Raw genomic sequence first — 12496 nt, 5'->3', positions numbered from 1 at the left:
AGCATTGGCTCATCTGTGTATAGAGGTTGCCGTGGTAAGTTGAGAACCAGCTGATGGACCGGGGTAGATGTTCGCAATCGATGCGAGGCCGCCCGGGCGTACGCCCTGGTCAGGGGTTTGACGGGTAGTTTATGATCTGCCAAAGCTTGTGTGTTGGTCCCGTCAGTAAATCAATATGCATTTTGTAGACTATTATTTTGTACGAGATGTCTTTCAGAGTCTTTGGTGGGTAAAAGATCTAAATCAGAGGTAGGACCCTAACATGTCCTGGTTGGACGTAGCTCATGAAGCATAACCCAGGTCAGCAAATGGCAGCTTAAGGTGTTTAAAGTTGCAATGATTCACAGATCAGCTATCAGACTGATAGTATTAAACAGATCCTCACCGGCAATTCCTAACTTTCTTGCCTGGGGTGATGCAAGCCAAGAATGCTTCATCGAGCGATTCCAGAAGACTGGATACAAAACTGATGACTTGGTCTGATAGCGCAAAGAATTTTTCGAGTCAGATTTGCGTGCCGAGTCCCGAAAGGCGTCAGGCTTGCAGACCCTTGGATATCGACAAGAGGCGCAGCTGCATCTACTTATCCCCCCATAAGGCAGTCCAACCAATGTCCACCTGAAGGCGTAGGGAGCTGAGGGGATGGCATGCGCCAATGCAACCACAACAAGCTAGGCCGAAACGTAACCCGTGGAAAAATCGTTTGCTGTTTTCATTCCCGAAAGCCCAAAGTAACCAAAAAGATGAAAGTGAAGTCGAAAAACCACCGGCTCGATGGATCCCAGGACGACAACGAAATGGACCCGGCAACATGGCTTTTCTCCACCATCGCATTCGCTTAGAATTAGTTAAGCATCGGCCCTAGAGAGATATACCCATCCTATCTGGCCTGTCTACTGGCTAAGCATTTCGGCAGGCCTAATGAGAGCTTCCCCTAGCTCGAGCCTTATCCTCTCATGGTACAGCTTTCCTTCATTTCCATCAGCGGTTAGTCACCCAAGCGGAGCTGCGTATACGACGAAAGCGAGCCAGCCACACTTCTCAGCGCCAAATGCTCTCCGCCCTATGCCTTTCAGGCTATGCTCTGGGCGTTCTCTGACTGCTTTCCCTGCCGTCAGGAGAGCTTGGGACTTTCCCTCGTCCTCTTCAATCCGTGCCGCCCGCATTATGGCGGCACTTACTTCCGAGAGGACCCAGCGAGCCTGATCTCTTTCGCATTCGACTACCGTTAGCCGTCTTACTTACACGGAGCCATATTCCACCGGCTTGGGTGTGTAGGTGTTTTTACCATGTAATCGTACTTTGTCTTGTACCTGTAGCGGATGTATTTGTATGAGGCGTCCACGTTTCTTGGGGGTGGGTGAGACATGATAATTATTCAAAAGCAAGCAGTTTTCTCATTGCCAGCGCCCAAAATCAACGAGGCATCACAAGTGCTCAATCATCCGCCAGCTTCATTCCGTCCCTAAACTCCTTCGTTTGGCCACAACACACATAATTGAGCGTTCAAGAGCACCCATACCTCCGCTTTGAAACGCAACAAAAGATCATTGCCGATATGTTGATTAGTTATTTGTGGAAGAAAGCCTCCAAGTCGTCAAGGGCCAAAAAGAATAACCAGCAACCAGCCATAATAGATGGATCTGTCGCTGAAGATGTCAGCGAGCGAAACAATAGCACACAGGAAAAGGCAGAACAGACAACGACTAGCACGACATGCGTGCATCAGTTCGACACGGCGGCTGGCCCTTGTCCGACTTGCAAATCTGAACGCAAGGCACGCATGAACTACAGACTCAAGATATTCGGTGGCCTCGTCCTGCCGTTTACACTACAGGCTCTGGACGTGACCATTATTGCGGGAGCACTCCCATGGATCGCTGCCGACTTTCGTGAGCTTACCTGACTTTCCTGGCTTTCGTAGCTTTCGCAGCTTGCTTTTGGAGCTAACAGACTTGCAGACGAGACGGGCCAGCTTAACTGGATCATTGCAGCCTTCAACCTTACCTCTGCAGCATTCATCCCGTTCTGGGGTCAAATAGCCGACATCTTTGGACGTCATCTGTCTATGCAAGTCTGTCTGGTGGTGATGCTTCTCGGCAGCGCGCTTTGCACTGGCGCCCCTACGTCCGCCTACCCTGTTCTCCTTCTCGGCCGTGCCTTCCAGGGTATCGCGTGCGCCGGCATGAACATTCTCGTCCGCATCATCATCGCCGATAAGGTGTCCCTGCGTGAGAATGCCAAGAATTGGGCGATTTTCTCCTTTTGCGGTGGTGTGCTTGGTTGGGGACTCGGTCCCTTCTTGGGAGGTATGTCTAGGTCTTGTCGTAGGATTTCCGAAGCCATAACTGACAGCACTCAGGTTACATCACAAGCAAGTCTCACTGGAGGTGGTGCTTCGGCATCAACCTGCCAATCGCCTTCGCCAGCATGATTGTCATTTACTTCATCCTTCGATCCGAACTCCTTGGGCCTCAGCCGATCCCGCAGCTCGACGAGACGACCGAGACTGGCCGCCGAACGACTTTCAAAAAGCGGTTCCAAACGATCGATCTCGGCGGCCAGCTCCTGTTTCTGTTCGGCTTCGGCCTCTTGATCCTCGGCCTGTCCTGGGCCGGTGCAACCTACTCGTGGGACAGTCCGGCCGTGCTCGTGACTCTCATCCTCGGAGTTGTCATCAGCGTCTTGTTCATCGCCTACGAATACCACATGTCACCCGGAATGGCCCTCGCCCGCCGGTTTCCCTTCCAGCAGGCCATGATCCCCTGGGAACTGATCCGTAACAGGGACATTGGCATCCTATTCTACACTTCGTTCGCGACTGGCATGTCGATGTACGCGGTCTTGTACTTTTGCAACATCTACTTTACAATGGTCAAGCTCTGGGCGGCCGACCACGCCGGTACGCAGCTGCTATTTTTCACACCCGGCTTGGGTGTCGGTGTCTACTTGTCCGCCTTCTTGTGCAACTCATGGCCGCGCCAGACGTTCCCTCCCATCTTTCTTGGCTCCATCATCGAAATGGTTGGTGTTGGGCTGCTTGCTTGGTCGATCTATACCGAGCACACTCCCACGGTCTACGGAATGATGGCTCTCACGGGCGCCGGCACCGGTCTGCGTATCATGCCTGGTATGTCGACAAACCCGTACAGCCCTCCATGTCTTGAGTTACGTGGCTAACGATTCGCAGTGCCGCTTCACGGCATCGGCTACTTCCCCAAGAGAATCGCGGCTGTGATCTCTCTCATGGCCGTGGCATACCCATTTGGCGGAACCCTCGGTTTGACCGTCATGACGACGGTGTTCAACAATGCCTCTGGCCTTGGCAACGACTCCACCAAGGGGGATTTCACCAAGCTCAAGGATCTGCCTCCCGACGTGCAAGCCATTGTTACGCACGACGCCAAGATGGGCGTTGTCTGGGCATTCGTCGCCATTGTTCCATTCATGGTTATCGTAAGTTTCCTCGACCTGAACTCTGATCAACCATGATTCTGACGCATTATCCTTTTAGTGTACATTCATTGGCTCGTTTCTGGGCAACGTCTACATCAACAGGGCCGACCAGGGGCAGAATGAGAGGGAGAACGCCATCTACGAAGGGGTGTATCTTCTCAAGGCATTCCGCAAGGGCTATAAAAATCAGAATATTACGATCCGGCAGCACGCGTCAAATGCAGAGCAAACTCTGTAGTAAATGATCATGTGGCAACGATAGACATTTTTGGATGGTCATGATTTCCTTTGTTTGGGTGACTTATAGAAGGGAGCAAAGATACCCGCAATAGAAGGTTGCACGCGCGCAATTTGATAGCGGATGGAAGGAAGTCTTTTGAGCTTGTTGTAACATCAACAGAAAATTCACTCACTCGTTTCCTAGAAGCGAATGACTTAATACCCAAAAATGGAATGTATTATCGCGAGCACTCAGTATTCGAAGTTGATTGTCCGCCCCCATGGAACGAAAACCTCTGCAGCACATTCAACCAGGAACCCAAACTTGCAAGTGGCAGTAAACCGGGAAGACGAAAAAGAACACGGCATGAAAAGTAATTGGCCACCTTGATACATCGCCTTGGAACTTGTATAAGCGCAACGCGGGCTTGCCGACGTGATTCGCTGCGGCAGCGCCAAGGCGAGGTGGCCAAGTTGGCCCGAACGGGAAAGTGGGCTGTTTGGCTGTTCTCAAAGGGTCCCCGGCCGCCGGTCCGTCTTTCTCTCTCAACCTCACTTCTCAAACCCCCCAAATAACCAAACCAGCCCGCATCTCTCACCGCATTTCCAGAGGCGGTCATTAGACAGTAGACCTCTTTTTTAAAACCGTTATTTATGAAATTTTCAAAAAGTCAAGCAAAAATCACCGGGTTTCACTCAAAAAGCCACATGTTGTGAGGGGCATCCGTTTATACCTCTCACCTCACAAGACACCGGCCCACGCCCTTCTCAGCATGGACTCCGAGAATCCCCCGGCCCCGCTACCCGACGAAGAAGCACATCTCAAAGCACGCACGTCAGAGTCCAAATTCTGGCTCGAGTTCTCCGTCTTTGACGACGGCCTCGACGCACCCCGCGCAGCGTCCCTCCGCAGCCAAGCCGCCTCCAAGCTCCTCCCCCACTTCCACCGCTTCCCAGACCTGCCGCCCGAGATCCGCCTCAAGATCTGGTCGTATCTCATCGTCCCCCGCGTCGTGACGGCATGCTGCTTCGAGCGGGACCCGAGGCTGCCCTCGCGAAGAGAGGCTTTCAAGAAACGCTCCGGCGGAGCTTCGTCGCGCGGGGACGACGAGGAGGAGGAGGGTTCCGGCATGGTGTTCAACCCGACCTGTCCCGTCATTCTGCGCGTATGTCACGAGTCTCGCGCGCTGGGGCTGGAGCACTACGAGCTTTCGTTCGGTTGGAAGATCTCGGCGCTGCTGAGCGATACGCCCATCGCCCGGCCGCCGAGAGCTTGGTTCAACTTCCGTCTGGACGCGCTGTATCTCGTAGGGGAGCTGGAGGCGTATGACCAGTACGGGTTCAACAGTCCCATGGTCTACTTCCTCAGGCGGGAGGACACGAAACGGGTGAAGCACGTGGCTTGCGCGTTCGAGGAGCTGCACTACCCCGAGCAGGAGTCGGATCAGATCTTTGGGTGTCTGTGGCACGTCGTCGACAGGTTCTCCGGCGCGAGGCGGCTGTTGCTCGCCGTCACGCCGCGGGACGAGGAGGGGATGCAGGGGAGTCTCATGCTCAGCACCGACAACGTGATGCAGAAGATCTGGAACGGGTGGATCTTGGGGACGACGGTCACCAGTTCGACTCTCGCCGACACGCAGATTCTGCTGGTCAAAGAGGGCGACCTGGCGGATGTTTTGGCGTCTCACGCCGAGGAGGATAAGAACAGGGTGATGGCGAGGAGGTAGCCAACCTCCCTCCCCCTTTCCCACCCCTTGAGCATACACACGGCGAGCTTCATGCCTGCATAATGAGGAGTTACAGGAGGTTTGTCGATTGGAATTGGTGGAGTTTTTGTTTCTATCTAGGTTGTTGTACAGTAGTTTACAAACATAGAGGAGAGGTGGTACCTATATCCGCCACGCCTAATGATGATGAATCGATATGCTCAATATGCCCAAAGCCCACTCTCTTCCCAAAAAATAAAAGAACGCCGGTTCCCATTTGCGCCGTTTTATCCCGTCGAGTTCGCGGTTGCAATGATTATTCGTCAAAGACAAGAGCTTAGTCTTTCCTGTTCAGTCCCTCGAACGCAGGGCTGGGGCTGTCGCCGCCCCTCCTCATGCCGCCGAGCAACCAATCCGTCAGGCCGACGACCTTTGCGCCGACGCCCTTCTCCCAGTCGCCCCCCTCTTGCACCGTCTCGATGGTGTGGCTCAATATCCTGCCCTCAGCGTCGAACTGGAACACGAAAAGACCCGTGAATCCCTTGTCGCCTGCCCCCTTCCCCGTTGCAGCGCCGTCGGTCGTAGCTGCTGTAGTAGCTGAAGAGCTGCTTTTGCCACCGGGCGTGCACCACCTGACCACAAGCTGCTCCGGAAGGGCACCTGCCCGCAAGGGCGCAAAGGGGAGGGGCTGCTTCGTGACACGTTCAGAGATGATGGATAGGCGCACGTTGCCAACCAAAGGCAATCTGTTCCAGGCGATCGGGGCGCTCCAGAGAGCCGCCGTGTAAGCTACCCTGCCGGAGACGGTGGGCAGGTGAGGGTGGGTTGTCGGGAAGAGGTGGAGGGAGATGTTTGGTGCGAGGATTTCTTGCGGGAGGGGGGATTGGAGGAGCTTCGGGAGGTGTTCTTGCAGAATGCGCAGGGCTGTGTTGTAAGTCTCTATTGTCAGTTTATGTTCCTCTTCTTGAGAAGGGGGCGGGAAGCGGATGGACGCACTTTTTCCCAAGTTGGCATTGTTCTCGTTGTGAGGTTTGTTTCCGGGGCTCCCGCTCGACTCGGAGAGGACAGTATCAGAAGGGTTGAAGTAGCGCTTCGGAAGCTCTCTGTCCTTCGACAACTCCCGCGCAAGAGCAAACGGTGGCGGCGGAGGGGATGCGGGTTTGGTGGTTACTGCAGCTGCAGCTATCGCCGCCGCGGCAGTGGCTGCAGCTGAAGCGGGTGCTGTCGGTACATTGGGTGCTTGTTGCGGAGAGGCGGTAGTTGAGGTTGCGCCGGAGGACCAGAGCTGCGAGGTCAGCGGGGACGCCGCGGCGGCGCGAACGCCTGACGGGGCCGATGTGAGGCGCAAAGCGGCCATAGGTCCTGAGGGGCGGGTATCATGAAATAATGGGATGATGCATTGGTATCACGCAGGATCAAAAGAGAACGATTCGCACCGCGATGGCAACAACGTGCAGGGGAGACAATGAGAGAGAATGATGTCAGGAATAAGAAACATTGGAAGAGGGCGGAGATAAATTTCGAAAGAGGTGGGCAGCCAAGCTCCTAGCTGCGGAAAACCACCCGTGGTTCAGGTACCTTTTGGCCTAAGCTAGCCGGGATGCGGAGGAGGACCCGCACGCCCGGTTGGAGGGCTACCCACCATCCCCACCTCACTTCAACGTCAGGGCCGGAAGGGGATACCGAGTAATAACAACATCCGGTACTACAGAGAGAGAGAGAGAGAGAGAGAGAGAGAGAGAGAGAGAGAGAGAGAGAGATAAGGCATGGGGGGTTTGAAACATCTAAGAACACTTTTCCTATGGTATTTGACGCTGCTCGTATGCTATCTATTCTTTTTTTTTCGGGAGGGGGACCAACGCTACCATCTAGGCAAAACTCCAAATGACCCTTGGCAAATGTGACACACTTCAGGTACTATACACACCATGCCGTTCATCCTCATCCTCATCTGGGGTGAGGGAACTCGTCCTCGAGCTGCAACCGCACTCCGACATTCATACTGATGAGCTCCTGCACGAGGAGCTTGGCAGCATACGGCATTGTCATCTGCGTCACCTCTCTGGTACTCTTGCACGTGTGGCAGTAACCCTTGTATCCAAACAAGCCACACTGCTGACAGATGTCGAGCTGTGTTCCGTCGGAGCTGATCATTAGACGCTCCAGCAGCAGCTGAGATGCTCCGTATGCAATCAAACAATCACGTTCCATCTCTCCCAAACGAAGACCACCGTCTCGGGAACGACCTTCCGTCGGTTGCCGGGTGAGGATGGCCCTGGGTCCACGAGAACGAGAATGCATCTTGTCCTGCACCATGTGCTTCAGACGCTGGTAGTAGATGGGTCCGTTGAAAATGTAAGCCTCCAGAGGCTCTCCGGTGATACCCGATGTGAAGTAGTCCTTGCCTTCCCACGAGAACCCGTGGTCGACCAAGGCGGCGCTCATCTGCTCGAGGGGATGGGAGCGGAAAGCGTCACCGAAACCATAGTCCTTTCTTCCATCCAGAACCGACGCCTTACCCGTCAAGCACTCCAAAAGCTTGCCAACAGTCATACGAGAGGGGAAACCGTGGGGGTTCATGATGATGTCAGGAACCAAGCCCGTGTCAGAGAACGGTAGGTCCTCCTGGTCCACAATGATACCAACAACACCCTTCTGACCGTGACGCGAGGAGAACTTGTCACCAAGCTCTGGCCGTCTCGTTTGTCGGGTCTGAACCTTGACCACCATCGTTTCTCTCTCGGTGTGAGACACCATGACCTTGTCAATGTACGCCGGATCAGCTATCCTGTAAGAGATGGACGAATCGCGGAACTCGCTGGGTCCGCGGTCCATGCCAATGCCAGTTGATCCCGTGTCAAGGGGTGTTTCCTTCTTGATCATGACCTCGCCTGAGTTGACCTTGTAGCCCACGATTGCCAAACCGTCGTCGTCTAGCGCTTCGTGCTTGGCTGTCCTGCCTTTCTCGTCGTTGACTGGATCTCCGATGCGCTCCCGACGACCGTTGGGGTACTTCTGAAGTTCGGCAGTGTACTTTCGGAAGACCTGACAACGTCCAAAACCACGGTCGCAAGATGCCTTGTTGAGCACCAGGGCGTCCTCGATATCGTAACCAGAGTACGACATGACGATGACGGTTGCGTTCTGTCCGGCGGGGAGCTTGTCATAGTTGACCAGCTGAATGGTCTTGGAGATGACCATGGGTCTTTGAGGGTACACCAAGGTGTAGAGGAGAGTGTCGATACGGTTGAACTGGTTGTATGCGATGGCGCCAATAGCTTGCTTACCCATGGCGCATTGATAGGTGTTACGAGGGGATTGGTTGTGGTGGGGGAAGGGAATAAGACCGGCAACGGCACCGAGGACGGTGAAGGGCTCGATCTCCATATGAGTGGTTGTCATGGTCACGTCAGTTTCGTACAAGGCAACGAGCGTATCGTTCTCCTCGTTGACATCGAGATACTCGACAATGCCATGAGTTAAAAAGTCGTCAAAAGTAGCTTTGCCGAGCTGAAGAAGCCTAAGGTGTTCCTCCTTCAACTTGGGCTTGCCGTTTTTGACGATGATATAAGGTCGACAAATGCGCCCTTCGTCGGTGGCGATATGTACTGCGTTGAAGTGGTTGTTGATATGAATGCTGACGAACGGAGATATCCAGCCGCGTCTTCTCATCGTTCTGAACTTGCCAGCAAACCGCTTCGGATACCTGGTCAGGGCAAATGGCGTTCCGTTGATGTGAATAACAAAGGATCCTTCGCGGTGCATCTCGCCACCTGAGAAATTCCTGATGGGCTCAACACCTGCGTCGAGCGTGAAGACCCATCGCTTGACGGGCTCCTCCTCGACATTGGTCGTAATATGGGTCATGAGTGCCAAGTTCTTGACCAGACCACAGGCCTCACCTTCTGGTGTATCAGAAGTACACAACATACCCCACTGCGAGGGTTGAAGTGCACGAGGACCGGAAACCTTGCGAGTCTTCTCGAACTGACTGCTAATACGCGTCATCATACCAAGAGCACTGATGTAACTGAGACGACTGAGCACATGCGTGACTCCGGCTCGATTCATGTTGAATCTCTTAACCGTCCAGTTGCCCGTTTGGATCGCACGGTTGATTCCTTGCCCGATCATATTGGCATGATTGCTAATCATGTTCACGGCGTCCAGGGGAACAGCCCGGTTGTCCTTTTTCAGAACCTTGTCGATGCTGCTCTTGACGTTGCCGCAGAACTGCTTGAACAAATCTTCGAACAGCAGGGAGAGAAGCTGTCCAGCCAATTCGAGACGTTTATTTCCGACGAAATCTCGGTCATCGACAAGGCTGGGGTTGCTCTGCGCCATGAGCACACGCCGCGTCATGAATGCCACGTATACTGCCTTGGGATAGAAATCCAAGCCCTCGATCGGGACGTGGGCAATAATGAGGTTCGCCAAAGCGTCCAGTGCTTCCTCAACGTGATTCCGTCGGACCTGGGCGGAAAACGGGACCCTGCTCTTGCCCATCTTTACTCTGGCGCCAATGTACTCGAGAGCCTGCTGCTGAGTGTAGACACCGACCTTGGTGGCTTCCTCGAACTGGACGATAAATTCGTCTTGGTACTTTCCATTGTCTCCGGCGACAAGCTGCATGATCTCATAGTCCGAGAGGCCGCCCAAAGCTTTCAAAATAATCACGATGGGGATGCCTTCGACTAAGATGTTGGCGGTCAGAAGGATACGGTCCTTCTTGAGGGTGACGTAGGTCTTGGATTTACGTTCGTGAGTGGAACTGGTAACGGAAGCTGTGATGATGCTGTTCTTCTCGTCGGCTTCGACGATGACTCTGTTCTTGCTCAGCTGTTCTTGAATAAGAATGACTTTTTCCGTTCCGTTAATGATGAAGTAGCCGCCGGGATCTAGGGGGCACTCATTCATGCGAGACATTTCCGAATTGTTGGCACCGCCAAGTCTGCAAATGGAACTCTTCAACATGACTGGCAGACGACCGAGAGGGACGTTCTTGCGCACAATCTTTGACTTGTCGCGGATGTAGGCAATGTCGACCATGATGGGGGCAGCATAGGTCATGTCGCGCAGGCGACACTCCATTGGCGTGACCTCATTCTGAGCTCTGATGTCGTTGAAGTCGACTCGGCTGGGCCGCTCAACTCTGATATCAGTGAACCTAGAAAAAAGATCAGCAGAGCCCAGGGTATATGAGATGTGTCGGGAGGGGCCGCATACTCAAGCCAGAAGGAACTGTTTACGTCGCTCCGGATGATACGGTTGGCGCGAACGATTTCTTTGATTTCATTCTCGACAAAGAAGTTGTACGAGTCAATGTGCTGTTTGACGAGACCCTTGACCTTCAGAAAGGCGGGCAGAAGCTGGAATTTGTCTTCCTTGGTTGAGATGGGGTCTGTGAGCTTCTTTCCGTTGTAGAACGGCTCCAAAAGAGCCTCGAAGCCGTCGTCTTGCATTTTGAGTGTCACCGTCGGCTGCGCGCAAACATTATGTGCCGAAAAGGTTAACAGCGCGTTGTATGAATACCACTGAAGATTTTTGAGCCGCCAGAAGCTCGAGTCACATCGTGAGAATTGGGAAGGGTGGCGGGCAGCAGCAAAAAAGTTTGGCCCCGCGATGCCGGGTGTCGCCAGCTGATCCACCAGACCGCGACGCGGTTTGCTACAGGTGCTGCTGACAGATTGAGTCCCCAACTTATCAGCTAGCGCATGAAGATCACGTGCTGATAAGAAGGGCAGGGGAGGGAGACACTCGGGCCAGGGCCAGAGTGCCACAACCACACCTCAGCTTACCGAGGTGAGCACGCACGCCCCCTACATGCTGCACAAGAGCTTGCATGAATTGGTCCTGGTAGTAATGGTGGTGGCCGTCGTGGTGGTGGTGGTGAGCTTTACCTTTGAGTTGGGTCGGTTGCCTAAGGTTATTAGGCTGTTCATCCCAACCTGTTGGCAAAGTTCCCTGACTAACCAGCTGTGACCTGGTTGACTCGGGACCTTGGCACATGAAGAAGAAAAGTTCAACCAACAAATGTCATCACACATGTTGAGGAGGTTCCATAATGGCATGATGATCTATGGAATGACCTTCGAGATAATGCCAGATCAGCCTTTGGTCACTTCATCTGTGGGCTCAGCTTCTGCTCAACTCTGCGTTAATAGGTGCCCAGGAGCCAGGACTCCGGGCCCGCCTCTGCCTCTACGTCGTGCATTGCAGCATAAATGACTAACATCGTGCACGCCTGAACTGACGGTGCAAGTGGATAGTATCAACCGAGCGGCTTTTTCATCCATGAAGTTCCAACGAGGGATTCTACCAGATCCAATGCGGCAAGTAAAATTCACATGGCCGAACAAAATGCACTCAAGGCCTAGAAGGGTCAAGCACTTTGGGAAAATGTCCACTTGCCTCAAGCGGTTGATGATGCTAGGAAAGGAGTGGGGGGCTTTCGCCTTTCTAGGATATAGAAAAAGGCATTAGGCAGGGGATGGGAGAAGGTGCCTGGGCAAGCTGCTGCAAGCCCCGCCATCCAGCATCTTTTCTCTCTACCTCATACTTTACCCCTCTCGTCGGATGACAAAAAACCTCCCCTCACTTTGTGTGCCATTCTGTTGGAATTGCTCGTGTTTTGTTTGCCTGTTACGCTCAGATTTGCCAATTGCCGCTGTTAGCGCACCAAACACACTGGGCCAAAGAATTACACTTGGGGACAATTCCAGACCGACTTGACACTGTTACGCCAGTCAAAGACAAGAATAAACCCATTATTGGCCAACCCCCGTTCCAATGAAACTGCATACGTTACCAGTTACCTCTGCCCTAGTTCTGTCGTCACACACGCATGGGATTGAAATGCTCCCCGCAGGGTTTCGTTTCTGTGCGACCTGCATCAGATGGGATGCAGCGGCGACGGCGGCGTCTGCATGTTGCGTTGGCAGATGAAAAGTGTGGCAAGTCGAATCGCGTCGCAACCCGTCACCGCAATCGCAATCGCAATCGCCCCTCCTTGTCTCCAGATATCGGATCCCAATCGGTTAGGTGGTGAAGCTGCCCCGCGACAACGAAGCATCTCCTCCGTACCTATAGCACCGTATGGCACAGAAGATGGTACA

General features: G+C 53.6%; 4 protein-coding genes across 4 annotated transcripts; 2 read left to right on the top strand and 2 right to left on the bottom strand.

The window, feature by feature from the left end:
* Positions 1-1558: 1558 nt before the first annotated feature.
* Positions 1559-3694, top strand: CTRU02_203656 (tetracycline efflux protein; the record flags this gene model as incomplete). The annotated part of the gene is made up of 5 exons (XM_036722232.1): positions 1559-1892; positions 1962-2309; positions 2363-3130; positions 3191-3456; positions 3515-3694. The coding sequence occupies 5 exons, from the start codon at positions 1559-1561 to the stop codon at positions 3692-3694; spliced, it is 1896 nt and encodes a 631-aa protein (XP_036585838.1).
* A 754-nt stretch (positions 3695-4448) lies between these two features.
* On the top strand, positions 4449-5402 carry CTRU02_203655 (uncharacterized protein; the record flags this gene model as incomplete). Its single annotated transcript, XM_036722231.1, has 1 exon — positions 4449-5402. The coding sequence occupies one exon, from the start codon at positions 4449-4451 to the stop codon at positions 5400-5402; it is 954 nt and encodes a 317-aa protein (XP_036585837.1).
* A 316-nt stretch (positions 5403-5718) lies between these two features.
* CTRU02_203654 (uncharacterized protein) lies at positions 5719-6738 on the bottom strand (the record flags this gene model as incomplete). The annotated part of the gene is made up of 2 exons (XM_036722230.1): positions 5719-6305; positions 6378-6738. The coding sequence occupies 2 exons, from the start codon at positions 6736-6738 to the stop codon at positions 5719-5721; spliced, it is 948 nt and encodes a 315-aa protein (XP_036585836.1).
* Positions 6739-7328: 590 nt separating this feature from the next.
* CTRU02_203653 (DNA-directed RNA polymerase III subunit RPC2) lies at positions 7329-10843 on the bottom strand (the record flags this gene model as incomplete). The annotated part of the gene is made up of 2 exons (XM_036722229.1): positions 7329-10548; positions 10608-10843. The coding sequence occupies 2 exons, from the start codon at positions 10841-10843 to the stop codon at positions 7329-7331; spliced, it is 3456 nt and encodes a 1151-aa protein (XP_036585835.1).
* Positions 10844-12496: the final 1653 nt, after the last annotated feature.

This window comes from Colletotrichum truncatum (assembly GCF_014235925.2).
Source record: "Colletotrichum truncatum strain CMES1059 chromosome Unknown Contig_0002, whole genome shotgun sequence".
Classification (NCBI taxonomy): Eukaryota; Fungi; Ascomycota; class Sordariomycetes; order Glomerellales; family Glomerellaceae; genus Colletotrichum; species Colletotrichum truncatum.
The sequence above is the reverse complement of the archived record's forward strand: the minus strand, read 5'-3'. Positions and strand labels throughout refer to the sequence as shown.